The 23,299-nt window shown below is 38.9% G+C and overlaps 1 protein-coding gene and 1 long non-coding RNA gene across 9 annotated transcripts in view; one reads left to right on the top strand and one right to left on the bottom strand.

Annotated features, from left to right (window-relative positions):
- The window catches only part of dkk2 (dickkopf WNT signaling pathway inhibitor 2), a 30,738-nt gene extending 7,914 nt beyond the window's left edge, over positions 1 to 22,824 (top strand). The window contains exons 2-4 of one of the 2 annotated variants that reach the window (XM_061770779.1): positions 16,527 to 16,677; positions 17,690 to 17,824; positions 20,443 to 22,824. In XM_061770779.1, the coding sequence (XP_061626763.1) occupies positions 16,527 to 16,677; positions 17,690 to 17,824; positions 20,443 to 20,693 (537 nt within the window). In that variant the 3' untranslated portion in view covers positions 20,694 to 22,824. Of the gene's footprint in view, positions 1 to 16,523; positions 16,678 to 17,689; positions 17,825 to 20,442 lie in introns of both variants that reach the window. The other variant, XM_061770777.1, reaches the window with a different exon arrangement.
- Positions 1 to 23,299, bottom strand: part of LOC133476848 (uncharacterized) — a 32,326-nt gene that overhangs the window by 2,190 nt on the left and 6,837 nt on the right. For 4 of the 7 annotated variants that reach the window (XR_009788161.1, XR_009788162.1, XR_009788160.1 and 1 more), the window contains 4 exons: positions 20,431 to 20,689; positions 5,641 to 5,718; positions 2,824 to 2,964; positions 312 to 2,735 (listed from right to left, as the gene is read on the bottom strand). This is a non-coding gene — a long non-coding RNA (uncharacterized LOC133476848). Of the gene's footprint in view, positions 1 to 311; positions 2,736 to 2,823; positions 2,965 to 5,640; positions 5,719 to 20,430; positions 20,690 to 23,299 lie in introns of those variants that run through there. The other 3 variants (XR_009788163.1, XR_009788164.1, XR_009788159.1) reach the window with 2 other exon arrangements.

Raw genomic sequence — 23,299 nt, 5'->3', positions numbered from 1 at the left:
GCGTTGAAGGCTCTACAGTGTCTTTGAGGTTTAAAACAAAAACATATATGCAGAAGATGATTCTATAGTTTCTTTGATGTTTACAAAACACATGCATCAGGAACTGAAGACTATAGTGTGTTTGATGTTTAAAAAGCGCATGCATTTGGTTCATCAAAGACTGTAAATCTTGAATTTTTACAAAAAAAGATTGTACACTGGGTGGTACGACGATCGGTAACCACATCCGCTTCACAGTTCTCCGTTTAGGGCTTTGAATCCGGCCTCTGGCCTCCTGTGTGAAGTTTGCTTGCTTTTTCTGGGTACTCTGGTTTACTGGCAGATTCCTAAAAACATGCATGTTAGGTTCATTGAAGACTCTAAATTGTCCATGTGAATGCTTTTTTGTCTATATATGCCATATGATTGGCTGGCAACTAGTCCAGGATGTAGCCTGGCTCCCGCATCAAGTCAGCTGGGATAGACTCGAGCTCACCCATGACCTTAAAGAGGACAAATAGTAGAGAAAATGGATGGATGAATGGATTCTAAATAGTCTTCAATGCTTACAAAAACATACTTTCATTTCAGAATCAAAATCGTCTTTGATGATGACTAAAATATGTTAAGATTAATTGACGATAAAATCGGTTTATGCGTTTATAAAAAACTAAATCTGTTAGGTATTAATGACTATATTGTCTTTGATGTTTTATTTAATATTTGGTATTGAAGAATCTTGCGTCTTTGATTATTACAAAATATTTCAGTTTCGTTGAGGACTAAATTTGTCTTGATTAAAACATTTCTGTCAGGTTCATTGACGACTAAATCATCTTCAGTGTTTACGTTAGGTATTAAAGACTATATTGCATTTGATGTTTATTTCAATATATGTATTAGGTTTATTAAAGACTCCATATTGTTTTGGATTTTTATCAAAACACAGAGCTTACATTACCTTCTTTGAAGAATGATTTTTTAAATTAATGTTTACAAAATATTTTATGTTAGTTTCGTGGAAGGTTATATTTGTGGGGTGATTCCTAAAATGTCGTCAGCTTCAGCGAAGACTAAATCGTTGGTGTGTCTTTGATATTTACAAAAAGACATACATTCCATTAGTTAAAGGCTAACTTGTTTTGCTTTTCACAAAAAAGTACTTTAGGTTAGTTGAAGAATCTAAATTGTTAATGTTTACAAAACATACTTCAGGTACTGAAGACTCCATTGTGTTTTGATGTTTACAAATATGTACGTTAGTGTCACTGAAGGAAAAATTGTCTTTGTTTAAAAAACATGCATTTGGTTCACTGAAGAAAAAACACTATCTTCAATGCTAGTGAAAATACACATTTATCGAAGACTCAAAATGGTCTTTGATGATTACTAAAACGTACGTTAGGTTCATTGAAATCTCAATCAACTTAGGTATGTACAAAAACAGAATGGGCATTAAAGATTTGTCTTTGTCGTTTACAGATATGCACTGTATGTTAGTTTTGTTGACGGCAAATTTTTATATGACGCTTCCAAATCACGTTAGGTTCATTGACTAAATTGGCTTTGGTGTTTAAAAAAAACTTCGATGTTAGCTATTATATTGTCTTTGATGTTTACAAACATATGTACTGTATGTTAGTTTTCTTGAAACAAAATATTTCCTTGATTGCTCCAAAAGCGCGTAAGTTCATTAAACTAAATTGTCTTCAGTATTTACAAAAATGCCTACATTAGGTATTATATTGTCTTATATGTTTAATGAAATATGCATGTTGGTTCATTGAAATCTCCAAATTTTCTTTGCTATTTACAAAAATATATACAGTTGAAGGCTTAAGTGCTTTTTACAAAAAAAATTTACATTAGATTCGTTGAAGTATCTTAGGTTAGATGCGTTAGGTATTAAAGACTACGTTGTTTTTGATGATTAGGGAACAATTTGAACTCAAATATCTGTTGAGCTTGATTTTTATGCTGATTAAAACTAAAATTGGCATGCTGATTCCAAAATTGCAGTCAGTGTTTTTCTAGCACGTCAAGTTTTTTTCTCCACAGCTTACCCTCCAGATCAGCAAAATTCCACTGATTAGCTGTAGTAAGACACAATTGGTCAGTACAACCAATATCTGCAAACAGAAAAGCTAGCATAGTAGGAATTAAGAGGATTTGTGCCATATCCTTTGTAAAACATAATAGTGTTAAATAAACATTGCAGTTTTTTCATATTTAATTGTGTGTCAATATTTGAAAAGTTTTATAAAACAAGCACATATGTTAAGTACACTATTTTTCATATTTTTTAAGAAAACAGGGATCTATAGTTAAAAAACTTGACGTGATAGAAAAAAACTGAGATCAGTTTTGGATTCCGCACCCAAAAATGTGTTAAAAACAGCTGTCAGACTTAACACAACAAAAATTGTGTTCCCCAGTGTTATATCAACCCCTCAGACAAAATCAATCTTTTACTGGTGGGTGGCACTTACATTCACGGTGTAAGCCTTTACCAGTCGCTTTATTTGCGATCTGCGTATTAAGTCCTCACCGCCCACCCCACTTCTGCCTAGAAGTGCCTGTGACGCGACCTTAATGAGCTGAGAAAGTCGGGCAAAGGTGTTGCGGCTTGTTAGCACCGCAGTCAGCCTGCCGTCCGGTGGCATTTCCAGTCTGCTGCTCCCTCGGGTGCCGGCAGGGCCCCCAGCCCAGACCTATTAGGGGGCCTCCTGCGGCGACCTCATTCGCCGTAATTGGACCTGTTAATGACAGAGGAGACCCGCAGTCATCTCGGACGTGATTTAACGACATTGTCTGTAAGCATAACAAGTCAGGATGTCTTGTTACCTTTAAAAGATGTCGTGGTCCAAAGTTCACAGACGTGTTTGGACTGATAAAGGACGCCAAAGTTGACATTTGAAAGCTGGGGGTTTTGTCGGACTGATTCATCGTCGGTTTATTTGATATCTGTTGTCTTTTGCGAGGCCTCTGCAACCAAATGATGTCATCCACTGGTATAATAAACATTCCAGTGTACAGACACATGGATCACTTTTTATATTTTCCAGTTAATCAAGTAGGATAACTAACTTTAACGTGCCCCATAAACCATATTGTTATTGCTGTTTATGTCACGTTTGTATCATTTCTTCTACAATCCAAGACAACATAGTTGGTCCTGTTCTTATTCCTACTCATGTCGCACGTTTGTGGCGCACTAGCATTTGGCTAAGTCAGACAGACACGCACAAGGACATTTTGCCCAAATTAGCTTCCCGTGTACTGTGGCAGGTTTTCTCAAAACGTTTGAGCAGGTAAGACAGGTGCTTCAATTTATTTTCAGATTGGTACCATCAGACACCATGTACAGTCATCTAACACCGTGAAAACTAAGTACAAATTGATACAATATTAGTTCCAAGATCAGTACAAAATACTTTGAAGCGGACTCGAATATTCTCGTTCCGCTTGCCTAGGAAGCTAATCTGAGTTACGAGACTGTAGCTCTGTTTCTTCTTTGTGTATCTTTGGTCTGTCCTGGACATTGTGTTGAGATTCAGGTCTGTTTTTATGTTTTGAGTCTCAGGGAGAACTAGTTTCTTCTCCCTGATGGGCTAAGAGGTCCCCTTAGCACAATTCTATGTGACCCTGTCTGAAAAGAGGTTTGCTAATAAAGCTTTATGACATTTTATTTTGTATTTTATTTAACTAAATAAAACCCACTGAGATCAGGATCTGTTTTAAAGAGTGACCTGATGTGACAGTATAGAGTAAAACATACAATGCTTGAGGTGCAATAGTTTTTTCAATATGAAGTGTGGAAGCTAGAACACAACAACAAAGGAGAATTTAAAATCTAAAACACAGGCACTGTCAGTGGTCTCAAACTGGTAGTCCTTCTGGATAGAACGGAATATTCCGAGTGGAATAACTTCAGAGAGTTTCAGTTCCATGCCGCAGGAGCAGCAAAGCTGAAAGCTCTTTCGAAATGTCGTCCTTACTAGAGGAATAGGTAAAACCAAGTGTCAGGCAAGAACACGAGGCATAGCAAATGCTTATTTTGAATCAATAAAGGGCACAAATAAGGAGGAATCAAGCCTAAAAAGGCTTGATAAAATTAGGGTGTTCATATCTGCGTGCACTCAGAGAAGGAAAGTTCAAATTTGAGGTGAGGACAGCCAGTGACAAATCTCAGTGTCTCAGAACTGGACATATTATATAATACGCCTTTTGTGCTACGATAAATAAATAAATAAATAAATAAAAATTAAATGGATGGATTTATGTGATATTCCACTGCAAATTATTTTGAACACACCGACAGCAAAACTAAAATTGACCAATCATCTCAGCAAAAAAGAAAGAATAATTCAAATTTGTTCACTTAGACTTGTTTGTTTATATCACCATTTTTTTATGTAATGCAAACACAGCACGTTATAGGTTTGTTTTATTTACATTTAAAGTATATTGAACTTCACTACACTGAAAAAACTGGGCTTAAAAAACTAGTAAAGTTATGAGATGAGGAATATATTAATTTTAACAAAATTATCTGCTAACAGAACAGGACAATTAAGCCACTGAGAACTAGAATGGACTAACTTCATTTTTCAGTTCGGTGCAGAAAATTAGTAGAGAAAAAGTCTCAATCAAGGTTCAATTAATCAGTGCACCAATTGGGCCAATCCCCATTTCCAAGATGCCAGCTTCACTTCCTGCAACAACATCCTACAAAGTGAAGTTTAGAGATTGACAAACTCAGATAGTAAGTTGTGCTTTAGCTTGGATGCCAGTGCATCTTGCATGTTAGTATACTGTGAGTGAATGATATTTATTATCTTTCCTGAAATATTGAAAGATTTGTTTAGAATAAACTAAAGTCTGAGGAAAACCTCAATATCTGTAACAAAAAAACTAACTATACATAAGTAATCCTTGCCATATATCACCGCTAGAATTTATTGCAGCCATAAAACTTGAAATCAGCCTCCTGATAATGCAAATGGAGTGAGCCCACTCTAGTTCTCAGTGGCTCAATTTGACTTGGCAATATTTCTCAAAACTAGAGGAAAAATATGTGTAAAGAAGTCACTAAAATTCTAATTTTAAAAGTGGCTAAATGTGTTGCTGGGTGCTTTTTGGAAAAAAATAGTTGTGAGGGTAGTCTGAAAAGTTGTTCAATCTAACAACAAAAGTGATAAGTTGATATCAATGCCCTAATTATTTTTGTCTTTTTTTCTTTCCACGAAGTTCCACTGACATGAGCTGTACAGCGGAACAGTGTTTTGCTTGTAAATAAGGGTTCCACAACGCTGCTTTTTAGAGATTGTTGACCCCGCAGCATGAGTCCAGGGGGGTGATGGGCGGGGCGGGGGGCTTCCCTCATGGCGCTGCAGCTGTCTCCATCCTTATCGCCTCGGGCCGGCATGCTGCGAGTGGCCGCGGAGTAAATCAGCTCTCGGGGCCACTTCCTGCGCGGTATCTAAGGCTTACGCTTTTATGTGAGCAGCAAAAATAAGGGAGCGACAACAGATAGGAGACGCATCTGAATTAAAGCCACACGTCCCTCAGAAGTAACGAATGAGGCGTTTTAAAATACCGCCAGATAAGGTGAGGTAATCAGATGGAAAGAGGGAGTAAAAGGGGGGAGACTTGACTCACCACATTTCAAAGACTTGGCTGTGATGGAAGAAGTGAGGCCCATTTTTTTTTTCCCACACCCACGACATGGATGCGCGCCTGAGAGACAGATAAAACGGACGTAGCAGCATGAAGTATTATTAGCAGCTGGGAGCCTTCCATTTGTCTTCATATTCATGTCAAAAAGAATGCTTTTTTTTTTTTTTTTTTTTTACCTCCATGACCATTTGTTCAAAAAAAAAAAAAAAGTTCAACTTACTATAATGGGGAAACAATATGGACATTTTGGCTTGTTAATTGCTTATATACAAATATACAAGCATATACAGTTATGTGAAAAAAGTATTGGGCACCTTCTCAAATTTGTATAATTTTGCATAGTTTCTCCACTTTAATGTTTAGGATCATTAAACAAATGTACTTATCAGACAAATATAACGCAAGTGAACATAAAATGCTGTTTTTAAATGGGGATTTCATTTATTAAGAAAAAAACAAAACAATTCAAAGTTACCTGCCCCGGTGTGAAAAAGTAATTACCCCCCTTGTTAAATCATCAATTAATTGTGGCTAATCAACTTTTGGTTAATTTTCACTAATCACACCCAAGCCTGATTACTTCCAGACTTGTTCAATCAAGCAATTTTAGTTCACTTGGATTATATTTGTCTCATATTTACATTTGTTTGAGGATTAAAGTACATTAAAGTGGGGAAACTATGCAAAAATCTAAGAATTTGAGAAGGGGGCCAATACTTTATCACGGCACTGTATCCCCTGTGGGCAAGTGTGTACGCGTTCGGTGTGGAGTCACCTCCAAGCGTCTCTGCTCATGCGCACCGCTATGCTCTTGTACGGATAAAACACGTGACTGCATATTGTTATTTATTCAGCTGTAATGGCTAATCTTACGTTAGCTAAAACACATTGTCACTCCATATTGTTATTCATTCAGTTAACATGGCTGGCTGGCTGGCTGACGTTAGCTAAAACACGTAACCGTCACTGCATATTTTTTATTTATTCCGCTAACGTGGCTAGCTAACATTAGCTAATGTTAACACGACTTACCCGTGACTAGTTCATATTATTTTGGAGACAAAGATTTCATTGCATGAGCTGAGAGGTGTGGAAAGTTGGGTCTATGGAGTCAGGGGTGTCACACCTGCGGGGTGTTTTGCTTTTCTTCTTAACATATGGGTGTTTATTTGATTACGGGCCTTTTTGTGTCCTTGATGTAAAATTTAAAGAAAAAATATATTTAAATTGATTTTTTTCAATAACCAGCAGTGGGCGTGCCTAATTATAAGCGTTGTCTAACATTTCATGTTAATATTAGTATATTTTGAGATTTTATGAGCGGTTTTATGGATATATGAAGATCTATCTTTCTACCAAAAAAATGCTAAAATGGTGTAACTTTTACCATAAATTCCTTAAAATACAATAGAATTAATGATTTCTCATCATACATGCAAAACATTTCAAATTCTGTCTTTTATTTTTACTAAAATATGTCTGTCATTACCGCCACATTGACCATTTTCAGATCGATAAAGTTGATTCAAAATCTGATTCTCTAATTCTCTGTGTCATTTTGTCTTGTCACTCAAGCACATGCTAGGGCAGAGAGAAGTCAGACATTTTGATAATTGGAAGAGTAAGTTTTTTCGTCATTTGTACCCTTAAGTCAAATAATATTTTTATTGCATGTCGTTACCAAACGACTTGTAGTGTTAATATGTTTAAAGATTTTCCTGTAAAAACTTGCTAATCATATAAAAATGTTGTACAGGACTAGGTAGCTAAAATAAAATGTTAAGCTAACTCTACCAGCATAGCACAGTTAGCTAAAAACTTTGAAATGTCATTACCATCACGTCATCACATAGTGCAGTGTGGTGGTGATGACAGAAACGAAAATCAAAAGTGCCGAAATCAAATAAACAACCATATATATCCCTCTGGGTGCGTTGAACAGTGTGGGAATTTTTTTTCCCCAACACGCACACTTTTTCCAATTGAAAGTTTCAACACTCACACTTTAGGTCACACTTGCAGGGAATGCGGCTGTTTTAACAACCACACGTTTTCCAGCGGAAGGTTTTAACACCCCCATTTTCCCGTGTGCTGCATCTGTGTGGTTGGGGTGTGTGCATCTACGAACATCTACGTGTTTCAACAGTTAGACTTTTTCCAGTGAAAAGTTTCAACACCCACGTTTCACGTCCCGAGGGGGATTTTAGCGTTTCAACACCTGCGCTTTTTTCCAACTGAAGAGTTTCAACACCCACACCTTTTTATCACAGTGGTTATGTGGAAATATGAGGGAAAAGGTCAACTCTGTTCCATTGATATTGCAGGGTTAGGGGTTAGGGTTAACCCCTAACCCTCTGTACATTCAATCACTTTGTTTGTGTTTTCAGACACTGTCTTCAGTTAAAAAAGCGCTTTTGAAAACAGCCCCAAATCTCATTTGTTATCATGTGCCAGTTGTTGTTTTCCAAATACATTTGAGATGTCAGGTCTCGTTTTGTTTTCACTAATTCTAAATTGCCTTTCAGCCAAATTCCCTTAAAGAATGTGTTTATACTTTAACATGCTTTGTCTTGTTAGCATTAGCATATGGCATTTGTGGTGAAGACACTCATCAGTCTGGAGTGGTGAAGACACTCATCAGTCTAACTTTCCTTTGTTGTCCAATAAAAATGACACAGATAAATTGACTGAAATTTGAAATCTCAAACATTCATTCATTCATTTTCCGTACCACTTATCCTTACTAGGGTCGCGGGCGTGCTGGATCCTATCTCAGCTGACTTTGGCGAGAGGCGGGTTACACCCTGAACTGGTCGCCAGCCAATCGCAGCGTACATACAAACAAACAACAATTCGCAACAACCATTCAATTAACCTACCATGCATGTTTTTGGAAAGTGGAAGGAAACTGGAGTACCCGGAGAATACCCACGCAGGCATGGGGAGAACATGCAAACTCCACACAGGCGAGGCCGGAAAAATGGCATTTTACATATATGCACTTTTAATAAGTGCTCCCCGTGTGAACTTCCCACTGAGAAGCACAAACAAAAATGACACGGACCGTTTCATTTTACCCGTCGTTTTTTCCAAATGCACGGTTTATCACTACCGTAAAGCCTGTAATATGTTGCGGCGTCCCATATGTCTTAAATCATAACCTCTTTTTTGGCTGTGGTGTGGGTAGTTATGGGACTGCTTCTGCGTCTGGATCCGGACCACTAGATAGTGACCTCTGTTTTAAACGATGTCGCCACAATCGAGCAAGCCAGAGCGAGTTGTTTAGCTCCTTAGCTCGCGAGCTAAGTATAGCTCACGGGGTAGTGAACTTAATAGTTAACTTTCTCTAAAGTGTACCCGGTGTGTCCATCTATGGAGCCAAAGCCGTTCCGCCAGCGGCTCGCTGCGTCGTGAGCGACGCGCCGGGTGTTTCCACAAAAATTTAAATGTATCTGGAAAAAGGTATCATGCCCATTGTATTTACGGAACGATAACGCGCCCTACTCTACCTAGTACCATGATAAGACTCGTACTTTTAGTGGATAATAATGAGCTGAAGCGGTTCAGAAACACATCCAGATGTGGCTAAGCAATGCTGTGCATCTGTGGATGCTGATTCACCATGCTTTATGCGTCCAAGCTCATTTTTGTGCGTCTCATTTTTTTATGATTTAATGACTTATTTATTCAATTGCATTTTTATTTGTTTTTTTAATTTAACTGTTATTTTATGTATTTTATGTATTTAAAGATTTTATTTATTTGTCTTTTTAGTCATTTAATGACTTACCAATTGACTATAATTTTTATTTAATGGTATTTTTTGTGATTCAATTATTTATTTAGTGACTCTTTGAGTTATTTAATGGCATTTTCAGTGATTTAATGTTATTTAATGTTCAATTCCTGTAGTGGCATTTTTTGTTATGTAATGGTTATTTATTCAATAACTTACCGGTAATTATTTAATGATGCTTTTAGTTATTTAATGACTTTATGTATGTCATAATGTGTCATAAAATAGTGTAATGTAAATGTACTGTAATGGCCTTTCACGTTGAAAAACCACCATTGAAAAAGTGCCAGGAAAAATGTGACACGGTCACCCTTCAAGGAAGTGGTGGGTGAGAACAATGATCTGATCGGTTGAACTGTTTTATTTAAATTTTTTACACGAACAAGCCTCCATATTGTGCCACTATGAAATACTGATAGGGGGGAAAAAACTGTTGAAAAATGTAGTCGCTAAGAGTGTCAAAACTAGGTAAATAAAAATATGTTGACGAGAACTGATCCTTCGCTAAACTACCTCTCATTGCCTTGGTGATGGATGAAGTCTCAATCAAACAAACTTTCATCTTGTATCATTGCCTCCATGTGTTCGACATTGCACGTTGACTTAACGACTTCCATCATGTTGAAATCTGAATAACGCGAGAGATTTACTGAAACATGTGGGTTATCTTTCATCTTCCGAAACCTCGTTGGAAGTCGTCGATTTGGCACAAGATTATTTTCATGTTTGTTCCCATGTTTATTCATCATCAAGATGAATCGTATTAGCGTGCGGTGAACCGCGCTGGAGCTCTGATTAAGTCACTGTCCAACGTCTCAGCCAAATATGTTGTCCCAACCCTAATCCTAAAAAGTCGTATGAGGCTGCTGTGTTGTGCATATATCTTCGACAAATACATCAGCAGAGGTACACACACTCGGTAACTAAGTAGCAGTACAGAAACCTGTGTAAAATAAATAGTCTGGTAAAGGTATAAGTACTGATTCAATTCCTGTACTCAAGTAAAAGTAAACAAATACAAAATAAACTCTGCAATCTGACAAGTAGTTAAGTACAAAAGTAAAAAATAATTTTTACTGTTAATTATGTAGAATACTCTTTTTGATACACAACCAGAAAAAAAACTTCTCCGCACATATAATAGTTCACTCTTTTATTGACTGCTTGTATGCCACATGTTTTTTAGCTAGCTTGGGCTCCACTTTTATGCTATCAAAACAATAGCACAGCTTTGCTCATTTTGAACCAAGTAACAGAAAAAGCTAAATTAGCTAATGATAACTGAAAAAATACACCTTACTTGTGTCTGTGTAGATTCTAAGTCATCCAGGTCATGGTACAAAATATTAAGAAGCAAATTTTGCAATGTTGTTTATCCAAGAACAGTGCACTGACGAGTGCAATGACCTCGACATTGGAGAGACTAAGCCGCTGCAAAGACGCATAGCGCACATAGGCGGGCAGCTTCTTTGGGTCCAGAATTAGCAGTTCATTCGCATCTCCAGAAGAAGGGACAGTCCTTCGGGGACAACAATTCAATTCTGGATTGGGAGGAATGCTGGTTTGAAAGAGCCATCGATGTCAAACTAGAAAAAGCTCTAAACAGAGGTTTGAGGCACCACCTATCGTCTTCCTATAACAATGTCCTGACATCTCTTCCCCCCCAAAGATTGCCTCATTCAACTCAAAGAACTGAACTGAAATATGCCATGGGGGAAAAGAACCCTGCAAATGTTCAAGAGGTTGAACAAATTGTAAAGAAAGATTGGGAAAGATACCACCTGAGAAGTGCAAAAATCTTATAGATGGATACAAGAAACATTTGGAGGCTGTCATCGCTGCCAAAGGTTGTGCAACCAAATACTGACTGGCGCCATTATTGCCGCACATGTTCTTTGAAATTGCAATATCTAAGTTGAAAAAACAAACAAACAATTTTCTCTGTTATATTACTTTGGAACTCGAATTTAAAGATCCTGATTATATAAGTTTGGTACATTTCGATTTATTTCTGAAGATATTATGTAGGTTATGCAAGAAATGAAGGGGTGCCATTAATGGTGAGCATGTCTATGTTTTTTTCCAGAGTCGACAGAGAATTTTTTCATGCCGCAAAATGGTGGTTTTAGGCTGGCACAAGACATCGCATTCGCCACAAATCATTCTTGTTGCCGACAACATCAAACAATTCTCTTAAATAAGGCCACGGATGGGGAATATTTTGTTTCTTCGAAGCATTTGCATAGTCATCTTTAACGTTTCCTGGTTCAAGTGCCTCCATGTCGCTGCTGTCCCCGATTCTACTGACTTATCGCAATCAATCAAGATATCAACCTCGCTTTACTTTACCCCTCTGTATTTATGTCTGTTTTGCATCGTGACATCATCCACGGAGGTTGAAAAAGTAACAAGGTTATTTTGACAAAAGTAAGGCGTAGAAAGTACGTGTCTGTTTTCTAATGTCGTCTTGAAGTATGAAGATGTTGCGGTTGCAGAAATGCTTGACCAACCTCATCCGGAGATCAGCGCTACCGTTAGTCACGTCTTCGGCATAATCATTCACTTCTACGAATTTGATTTGTGACATGCTTCATTTCCAACTGCTCTGCCTCGCCCCCGAGTCCCATGGCAACATCGCTTACACGTGTAAGGAATTATACCAAGATGCCACGCCCCCGTGAAAGCCTCCAACTCAGAGCTCTTTCTTAAGCAAGGTACAGTGTTACCCCTAATACATTGTGGTTCAGCTTTCGCGCCCTCGCTATATCGCTGATTTTATTTTTCTTGTTTTTTTTTTTTAAATGGGATTTTACAGTATACAGGCAAGTCTTAATTGAGAGTTGCAGGCCTTCAGTGTATTACTATGTTGTGCCGCAACATGCCGGGCGGTAGTGAGCTCTACTGGCTGTGGATGCAGTGTAATTAAGAGGACGCAGAGAAGGTCACCTCCTAAGCTGCAGTAATAGTCGTTCCCACAGAGCAGAGAGAATATATACCTGTGAGTATTGTTGTATGTTCTGTTTGTATGTGTTCGTGCTTTTGTCAGTCACGTGTCAAATTAGCAGTTGTTTGAAGGTTATAATTACCATAACAATGATGCTAATATACATTAGCTTGTCTATGGCATTTCACGTTATATGTTAGCTTTAAGCTATCAGACTTTCGTAAGGCAAAATTACATGGTTTAATTGAACATTTTGGGTTTTAATATACTTAATTGTCTTTTGTTAGATGTGTCAGTTTTAAGTTTTACAGTAAATTTCAACAGAAAGTGACAAATAGCTTGACACGCTTTGCATTTTTAGAGAACTGTTTGAGCGAGACAGTCTTCTTTTCGTTTCTTCAAAGTGATGTTATGCAACAGGCTCCCATTTCTTGACAAGCAGGAAGGAACACTTTAAAAAGTGTTTTTTGATAAGCTCAAGTGTGTTTAATAGGGTGAAATGTTTTGTTCTATTTCTGTCTGAAGTGCAGATTTCCCCGTCTCGTGGGTCAGTCTGGAATGTAACCCCTGTGAGCTTCACTCTACACTACAGATTTCTGTAGTCTAGCGAGGATTTATGCAACAGAAGCAGACACGTTCCACAAAACAAATCCACGATGTAGAGACAATTAAAAAAAAAAAAGAAATTGTTTTACCCCACACTGGCACCTTATACACTTTTAAACGTATTAAAACTCACTTCTTTTTTAAATAAAAAACATTTAAATTCACAAAAAACATTTAAATTCACAAAAAATTGCAACCATAAATCGTATGGAAAATACTGTCTCAACTAGCGGGGCCCTATATCATGGCGAGTGTGTGAGTGCCTGGGTGTGAGCTGTGGATGACAGCAGCTGCTACGTGAGTGTGCTTATTGAATTTATGTGTTTTACTGGTGTATGTTGTTAGAAAATAATAATAAATGGCTGAAAAGTGCGCTGGTGACTGTGGCTCTCATTTCCCACATGCGAGGGCATTACAGTAAATATATTGTAAAAAACCCCATAAAAAAATGATCGATGAAAAAGACACAATGTAGCGGGGGCGCAAACAATGAACTGCGATTTAGCGCAGGGACACTGTACTGATATTTTGCTGTATTTATGTTTATGTTTGTTTGATTCAAGGTGGACGACTGGTTAGAGCGTCAGCCTCACAGTTCTGAGGACCGGGGTTCGATCCCCGGCCCCGCCTGTGTGGAGTTTGCATGTTCTCCCCGTGCCTGTGTGGGTTTTCTCCGAGCACTCTGGTTTCCTCCCACATCCCAAAAACATGCATTCATTGGAGACTCTAAATTGCCCGTAGGTGTGACTTTGAGTGCGAATGGTTGTTTGTTTGTATGTGCCCTGCGATTGGCTGGCAACCAGTTCAGGGTGTACCCCGCCTCCTGCCCGATGACAGCTGGGATAGGCTCCAGCACGCCCGCGACCCTAGTCAGGAGAAGCGGCTCAGAAAATGGATGGATGGATGTTTGATTCAAAAAATATTTTGTAAATCGTTGATTGGCGCAAATAAGGGTATTTTTCAGCAGATACGTTTGAGAGTTCTCAAATCACATTCTGTGTATTTCTCCTCCCAAACACAATTCTTTACACAATGCCATATACCAGTACTCAAAACATAAATTCCTAATGACAAAAACAAGACAGAAACAAACGTGGGCACGGCAAGAGAAATCTGGCAGTAAAAACAAAGCGAGCCAAGAACAAACCACGCAAACAAAAGACTAAATGGACTCCAAAGAAGTATGATTAGTGTGGGTAATTACCCCTGAGTTATGTCTCCAGTGCTCATTACGCCACCGAACCGTGGGAGAAAGCGTTGACTTTGGAGATCTAATTGCTCCAATTGTCTGGAGCGCATAAAAATAAAAACGGTTGGTGAGAAAAATGTCTGCGTTTACAAGAGTGGAGATACTGTATGAAGTCGGCCTACCGCTGGATATCCACTTAAAGAGACACAAAGTGACTTGAGGCATGTGTATGGACAACAAAGTGCTATTTTCTAAGGATGAGTCACAGGTTTAGACAAACAAACAGCGAGTCGGTTAAGGGTATGAAAACATTGCGGCTTTGGGGTTGAACTTGATAAAAAGATAAATCAACAAACATTCATCTCCTACTGCAACACTTCTGTTCTGCAGCCTTCCTGTTGAATAACAATTCACAATTCCGTCCATCTAGACTATATCAGTATTCCCAAACCTTTATTGAGCCAAGGCACATACTTCACCTTTATTAAGAGCATTTAATTGTTCTGCCTGTCACTGTTCGTCACTGATATAAATACAATAGATGAACTAAGATTATTTAACCTTATCTGTAGTTAATGATTTTTGGAACCATTAACTGAATTTGGATAGTTTCCCATGCCTAATAATCTCTTGCAGCACATTAATGTGCCACAATACTGTGGTTGGGAATCACTGCTCAATATCACGATCACAAGGCGACTGCAAAAGGGGAATAAATGAGGCTTTAAAATGTGCAGTTATACCAAATGTTACGCTATGAATCGGCTGAATTGTTGTTTCCAGAGATATTTTTGCAGTGTTTTTGACCTGAATGCTGCCCAACGAGGAATAGACCATTATTTAATCAGAAAAGAATTGTATTATTACGAAAAAGTATTCATTCTGGGATTTTAAAAACTTTTTTTTTTTTTTTTAAAGAGAATGAAGTTGTAATATTACGAGAAAAAAAAAAAACGGTCATTTTAAAAGAAGTACGTTTTTATCTCATTACGCAATGAAAGAAAAACATCTGAATTATTTTAGGACAAAATAATCATGACATAGCAAGAAAATACCAAAATTAAATTTTAATTAACAAAATGTGATTAGGCACGGTGGACGACTGGTTAGAGTGTCAGCCTCACAGTTATGAGGAGTGGGGTTCAATCCCCGGCCTCGCATGTTATTCCTGTGCCTGCGTGGGTTTACTCCGGGCACTCCGGTTTCTTCCCACATCCCAAAAACATGCAGGGTAGGTTAATTGAGGACTCTAAATTGCTCGTAGGTGTGAATGTGAGTGCAAATGGTTGTTTGTTTATGTGTGCCCTGCGATTGGTTGGCAACCAGTTCAGGGTGTACCCCGCCTCCTGCCCGCGACCCTCGTGAGGAGAAGCGGCTCAGAAAATGGGATGGATGGATGGAAAATGTGATTAACTGAAAAGAAAAAAGGGGCAATTTAAAACTTTAAATATGATTGGAACAAATCGAGAAAATGTTTGATGATAATTTTTTGTTTTATAAGCAAAAAAGATAAAACACGGCGAACAAAGAAAACCAAGTTCCAATTTTAAGAGAAAAAAGTTATTATAGTACATTAAAAGAGTTACAAACTAACTCATAAGGACATGAAGAGCTGAATTTTCCGAGAAAAATGTATGCTATTACAAGAAAGCATTCATACATTTTTTTAAGTCATTATCCTAAATAGGGCTGTCAAAATTTCAAATTTTATGAGAAAATGTTATAATATTCAGAGGGAAAAAATATGATTTCAAGTGAAAATAAAAGGAAAAAGAAACGACATATTTTGATATCGACTTATTGTGATATCATTAAGTCTAATATTACAAACAACAAAAAGGTTAAACACATTAACCCACAATATGACAAGAAAAAAAACGACTAATTCATCAGCTTTCTGCGCAGAGAACCGGTCGCAAAAACGTCAAATGTATTTGAATTGAGTGGTGCCTGTACTAGAGTGAGAAACTCAGTCATCTGGAAGGGGCTCAGAGTCAAGCACGGATAGGATGAGATGAGATGAGATGAGGTGGCTCGGGCACCTGGTTAAGATGCCCCCTGGACGCCTCCCCGGTGAGGTGTTCCGGGCACGTCCGGGAGGAGGCCCCTGGTATGACCCAGGACACGCTGGAGAGACTGTGTCTCCCGACTGTCCTGGAAACGGCTCGGGATCCCCCCCGGAAAAGATGGATGAAGTGGCTGGGGAGAGGGAAGTCTGGGCTTCCTTGCTTAAGCTACTGCCCCCGCGATCTGACTGCGGATAAACATAGGAAAATGGATGGCTGGATGGATGGATGGAGCCTGTACTGAATGAATTCATGTTTCCTCAGCAGGTGTATCCGTGCAGCAATGACAAGGAGTGCAGCGTGGGAAGTTATTGCCACAGCCCCCAGCAGGCGCCATTGCGCTGCCTCGCCTGCCGCAGGAGGAAGAAGCGCTGCCACCGGGACGCCATGTGCTGCCCCGGCAACCGCTGCCATAACTGTATGTCAAAAACACAGTACACGTTTTTAAAACTAAACCCCGTTAATCAGGTTTATCACCCCCAATAACGAGAAAATCTGCACTGGAGAGAGCCTTTTAGCTGTGTTGATGCAAATGTAATGAAACTTCCCAAAGGTGTGGGGATTTGTCAAACTTTGTTTTTGCATTTCCAACTTCAGCTCTTTAAATCATAAATCATTAATACACGGATGCCTTGAGATAAGAGTGACCTCACAATTTTTTTTCAGATACAAGCCGTCATTTAATTTTGATTTGCAAGGGCAAACTTGAGATACAAGCGCTGTATGGTGGTAGTAAACTCAATTCGACTCACTTCACAAAAAGCAGCAGTTTGACCAATAGCGAACAATATGTCAAAAAGAGGTTTCAAGCTCCCAGTTGAAGTTGACTATCAAACTAAACACAAAACAAAGAGAATTGCACACTGCATATTAAAAACAAGAAAACTATGTTGCCTTAAGAACGGCCCCCACTAGCTTCATGCTAAAACATAAATAGAAAATGCCTTAGCATTGATAGACACAGTTTCACAACCCTTTAAGCAACGGATATTTGAACACACATGGTGGAACAAAACAAGCAGACATAATATAATGATACTCACAAGAATATATTCTTTATTCTCTATGGAAAATTACAAATATTACAGCAACTTACAGAGTTGCAGTAGAAGAAGTCCATTCTTTTTCAATTGTTTCTGCATGACTGTATTATGCAGACAGAGCAGAAGGAGCACTACACTGAATTGAATTGAAAAAGCATGATAATGTTTTACGCCCTCTTTAATCATCTTATTATTCTATGTTTACATAAATGAAAATATTATACAGTGCTATTTTTGGAGGGCTGCACATTGTGCAAACAAGCTGGAATTTATAGGGTTAAAACATTTAAATAAATGGATATTTGATACTTCTGCCTGCAATATAGGGGGAAGCACCGTAGTGTCGAGTAATCTACTAAAACTCCTTTCATCTTCACAAATGCACAGATATTTGCATGGCGATTTCCGACAGTGTGATCTCGCCTCACATCTCCGCCTTGGACGAACACAACAAGTTCTCTGCCAAAGACCCCAACTGGAGGAAAAGCACCGGGAAAACACACACCAAGCATTCTCTTAAAGGTAGGACGACATCCTTAAACTTCCTCAAACCTTTTAGGTCCAGGGACTCCTCACAGGATTATTTTTTTCCCCCCAAGGACCCCATTGTAATTCTAACACCAACTAAACATTACCACGTACACCCCTGAACGCCATGAGGATTCATTGTTTGTTTTGATCATTAAATTCAATATTTATCCAGTGTCACTGGCTGATACTGCAAGGTGATAATCGCACATCTTTGTCTCTGATGTACATTCTCCACAATGTGACGCCACTACTGTGAGATGGTCACCTTCCTCGAAGCCACATCCTCAGACAAACCAAACTCCGGATAATGGAATCATATTTTCTAGTTTAGCTGAATTGAGTTTACCATCACATGACTAAAATATGTATTTGTTGTGCTTCTGAAAGGAGTGTTGAGGAGGAGCTGCACCCACAAGACATGAGCAAAATGATCTTTGTGACATATCTCAATCATCTCACCAACAGTTAATATGAGTTATTTGCTCAAATGACTTATTGTTGACGCAGTGGTTGACGTGAACCTATTTTCTATAGCTTATGCCCTTATCAGGGTCGCGGGTGATCTGAAGGCTATGCCAGTTTGCTATACTCTGGACTGGTCGCCAGCCAATGGCAGTTATGTACTTTTTCCAGATGATACACCCTTTTATTAACGTACTACAAAGTACTTCACAAACCCTCAGGAGTCTGTTGACCCAACAGTGGCTGTTAAGTCACTCCCATATTTGGTACAAATTGTATTGTGTGGGGAAAAAAAAAAAACAGTATCATCATGGGTCATGGAACCGCAAACTATGTTGACAACTGCCTAGCTCCTCATATTTAAGCCTAAAGTATAGGTTGCATACTTGAAACCACAACTACCCCATCCCTCTTGGTGTTTGTGCACCGGTAGTGGAGGTCATTAAAACGTTCACACAGACAGAAAACAGTGCGACGCCACAGAATACGAGTTGAGCAGAACAACAACAAAAATATAACCTGCCGAGCTTAGCCTCTACTTCGTGTTCACGTCACCACATTTTAAAAGTTAATCTAAGTATCTGTCCGCGAAGCAATGACAGACTTAAAATACTGCAAGCATGCGCTGAAGTGTCAGTGCTACTAAAATGCTTTTTTTTTTTCCTGCACAATCCTGACTCCAGTTTTGTATTTATTTTTTTTTGTAACTTCTACCCTGCAATGTCAGAAATATGTGTAAAGTAGGAGTCTATTTGAGTCTAAACTCTGTAGGGATTCCAAGGTAATTTTCTGTTTGAAGGTAGCACCCCAGCAACTGGACTTTGTAGCATTAAAAATCTGCCACAGTGTATAGCTCAGTCAACCTGAATTTCTCTGATGTATTTGTAGTACCGGTACATCATTGTACTTTCATTGTAAGGGTACTATGTCATGTCAGTGGGGTAGCACCCTCAATGGTTCTGGTTTTGCAACTCCAGAACATAGCTGCAACTTGTTGGTCCTGGAAAAGGTACAAACAGCTACTGTACAAGAAAAAAAACTTTTTTACCAACCATCAGCTCGGAATTCAGTATTATGTTGTTGAATGTTGAGTGCATACAGATTGGAATTGGGCAGGTTGTACAAGTATTTCTCATTCAAACTTGTCAAACTTGCAGTATACTAAACATTGAACCGTTTCGTGAGCTCGCTCACAACTGTTGAGTTATTTGGACCAGAATGTATGTCAATAACCTTGGGCAATCAGCATAATGCTGCTTGAGTCTAAAAACAGCAGCATTTCCAGGTAAATTTAGTAAAGCAATCCGTCTTAGGTTTGACACCCAAAGATAAACATGTTCAACATGTCGGAGGAGTTAACCAGTGCAGAAAGTGGTACGTTTTATTTTGACTGGCCAAGTCAATCTCCAGACTTAAACCCTACTGAGCATGTATTTTACCTGCTAAAAAGTAGTAACAACCCAAACCAGACAACAAAACAACAAAAGACTTCACATAAGATAAATGGAAGATTGGTGATGTTAAGCAAAGGACAGCTAATATACATTTTTCAAATGTTAATTTTAATGTATTTAAGATAACCTAAAAAAATATTTGATGTTATGCAACAAATAATGCTATAAAAATCAAAACTATAAACTTTGATTTAGTGTCTCATATTTTGATGTCAAACCCAAACATTTTTTGTTTACAGCAAAAATAAAGGAATTGGCCTCACTGTTTCTATACCAATATGTTTTTTAGGAAATCCATCCATCTTCTATAGCATTTGTTCTCATTAGGGTCAAGGGTTTACTGGAGCCTATCCCAGCTGACTTTGAGTGAGAGAAGCAGCGTACACTCTTGACTGGTCGCCAGCCAATCACAGGGCACATATCGACAAACAAGCATTCACACTAACATTCAAGTATCCAATGGACAATTTAGAGTCTTCAAATAACCTAACGTGCATATTTTCGCAATGTGGGAGGAAGCAGGAGTACCTGGAGAAACCCCCCACAAGCACTGAGAAGATATTCACACTCAAACTCAGGAACTCTCAACTGTGAGGAATATGCGATAGCCTCTATCACTCCGTGCTGCCCTTTTCAGGATGTAATACTGATATACGTAGAATAGCATTCACAGACTCTGACCTTCTCTTCCAGGTCACGAGGGTGACCCGTGCTTGCGTACGTCCGACTGCTCTGAGGGCTACTGCTGCGCCCGGCACTTCTGGACCAAAATCTGCAAGCCGGTACTGCGACTGGGCGAGGTGTGCACCAAACAGAGGAAGAAAGGCTCGCACAGCCTGGAGATCTTCCAGCGCTGCGATTGCGCCAAGGGCCTCTCGTGCAAGGTGTGGAAAGACAGCACCTCGTCGTCCAAGTCCAGACTGCACATGTGCCAGAAGATCTGAAGGAGGAGGCGGCAATGCCGTTAGTGGGCAATCCGATCTGCCCATGGAACGTAGTTTTTTATGTAGGGATGGAGTAAAAAGACACGACTGCGTGGGTGTTACTTCACGTTGATGACATTCAGGGACGGAGGGACTCCAGGCGGAGATATTCACACAGAAGCCGTATTATTATCGCTAATATGACTGCCCAGTGCATTCCTCAACACGCTGCAAAGTCCATTTGCTCTAAAGTCCTCCTGGTTTTCCTGTGCCAGAACCTTTCCATGATGACAAATTCGTAAAAGCCGTATGCCAGTCGCTATGAGTTAGCGACTGCAAACAGTTTCTAAAATATTGGACTTTTAGCAGAACAGAAAAGCAATTACACCATGAAATGGTAAGAAAAATGTTATCGTAACAATCATTTGGAATTTTAAACAGTAATAGCGGTTAGATATAATAGTAATACCGATGCTCAATATGGTCATAATGATAATTACATTTTCTTTAAACGGACATACAGACACTAATACAGTAACCTTGTGCTCGGTAGTGTCACTAGTGAGTTGGAGCCAATCCCAGCTGATTTTGGAAGAGAGAACACCCTGGACCTGTCGCCAGTCAATTGCAGGGCACATACAGACATACCTGTACAACCATATCAACGCACATTCACACTGACAATCACACCTATCGACAATTTAGAGGCAGTTGCTAAGAAGGATGTTTTTGGGAAGATCGGTTCCACTGTTGTTTCAAAACCAAATCCATCCTGACTGTGAGGCAGATGTGCTAAACACCATTCCACCATCAGGCCAATGCTAACACTAACCGTCTGAAAGATTATCACAGTTCATTAGTTTAAAAGTAATCCGTATAATCCCTAATGCTATTGGATGACCAAATTAAACCATCAACTCTAATGTTCGCCTACCCCATTGCCGTGCCATAGTTCTGGACAATCCAATATTCTACTCCGCAGTCTCCACTTTTCTGCAGTGTTCAAGTTTCCTTGCCACCCTCAGTCTCCTTTCAGATATATTCCAAGAAATTAATATAGGAATGACAAGAAATAAACACACATGCTAATGTTAGCGTAGTCCTTTGCTGCACTATGCTCCTAGTGCAGCAACCGCGCTAGTTTCCTTGTCACCCTCGGATAAAATTTCTCTTTTAAATACAGGAGAGACTCGTTCTTCTCCATTGTTGTTTTTTGTTAGAGTGTCTGACTATTATGCCTTCATGCGTGATTTTTGTAATTTTCCACGGTACTACTATTTTGAAGTGGACCATCCCAATCGAACCAAGCTGTGCAGTGGAAAAGTGGCAGAAATATACAGATTTCATTCCTACACTACTCCTAGCCACTCTTGGTCATATGTGCATAGGGATATGATTACTATTATATGATGTGATACGCTAATCATAATTATAATCCTCCGTTTATTTATTTCACTGGTATTTCAGCTCAGCAACAAGAAATTCCCAGTTAAAAATCTCGGAAACGTCACTTAAAAACTCTTAACCAAAGAAAAACAAGTCATCTATTAGCCGTAAGTATTCCGTCCATTGTTCAGGTAATTTCTAAATGTAATTTAGTAATTAAAATTGTTGTGTCTACTTCTCCAGTTATTACAAGGGGTAATGTTTCCAAAGCCAGCTGGGTCAAATTATGCCAGAACATTGTTTACAATGACTGCAAAACTGTGCATTAGTGTGTTTTTTTGTAGCTACCAGTGTCTATTTTTAAAAGCAGTAGTCCACATATTATCTTTTCTCCCTGTATTCTACTATTTTATTTGTAACCATTTCAAAACATAGATGAGCTTATTTTGTAAATAGAATGGAGGCGACGAAGTATTTAAGAAACAGTGTATATCATGTACATATAATGAGATTTAAAGCCTAAATGGTACAGCCAAATAATCAAGGTGAGAAGAGTGAAGGGAAGAAATGGTAGCCATACAGTAGTAGATATCTGAGAGGGATTATGCATCATAAGGAAAGTTTCTGCAACACAAATACATTGTGTAAATGATATGTATATGATGTTAAGATTTATATCCAACTAAATATTGTTTTCTGTGAATAAGTGCTATATATTTGTTTTGCATATTTACAATGATTAACAAATTAAAGAATGTATTTTGTATTAATGGACCAAGTCTTACTTTGCACAACAGTGTTTATTGCTATCACACTACAAAGCTATATTTTTTAGTAGCAGTTGCAATATGATAAAAAGTGTCCATATTTGTGAGACAATGTTAGAAACCAATATATTTTATACATATTTAATTGATGGCACGGTGGGCGACTGGTTACAACGTCTGCCTCGCAGTTCTGAGGACCGGGGTTTAATCCCCGGCCCCGCCTGTGTGGAGTTTTCATGTTCTCCCCGTGCCTGCGTGGCTTTTCTCCGGGCACTTCGGTTTCCTCCCACATCGCAAAATGTGTGGTAGGTTAATTGAAGACTCTAAATTGCCCGTAGGTGTGAATGTGAGTGTGAATGGTTGTTTGTTTGTATGTGCCCTGCGATTGGCTGGCAACCAGTTCAGGGTGTACCCCGCCTCCTGCCCGATGACAGCTGGGATAGGCTCCAGCACGCCTGCGACCCGCGTGAGGAG

This window comes from Phyllopteryx taeniolatus, chromosome 4, assembly GCF_024500385.1.
Source record: "Phyllopteryx taeniolatus isolate TA_2022b chromosome 4, UOR_Ptae_1.2, whole genome shotgun sequence".
Taxonomy (NCBI): Eukaryota; Metazoa; Chordata; class Actinopteri; order Syngnathiformes; family Syngnathidae; genus Phyllopteryx; species Phyllopteryx taeniolatus.
The sequence above is the reverse complement of the archived record's forward strand: the minus strand, read 5'-3'. Positions and strand labels throughout refer to the sequence as shown.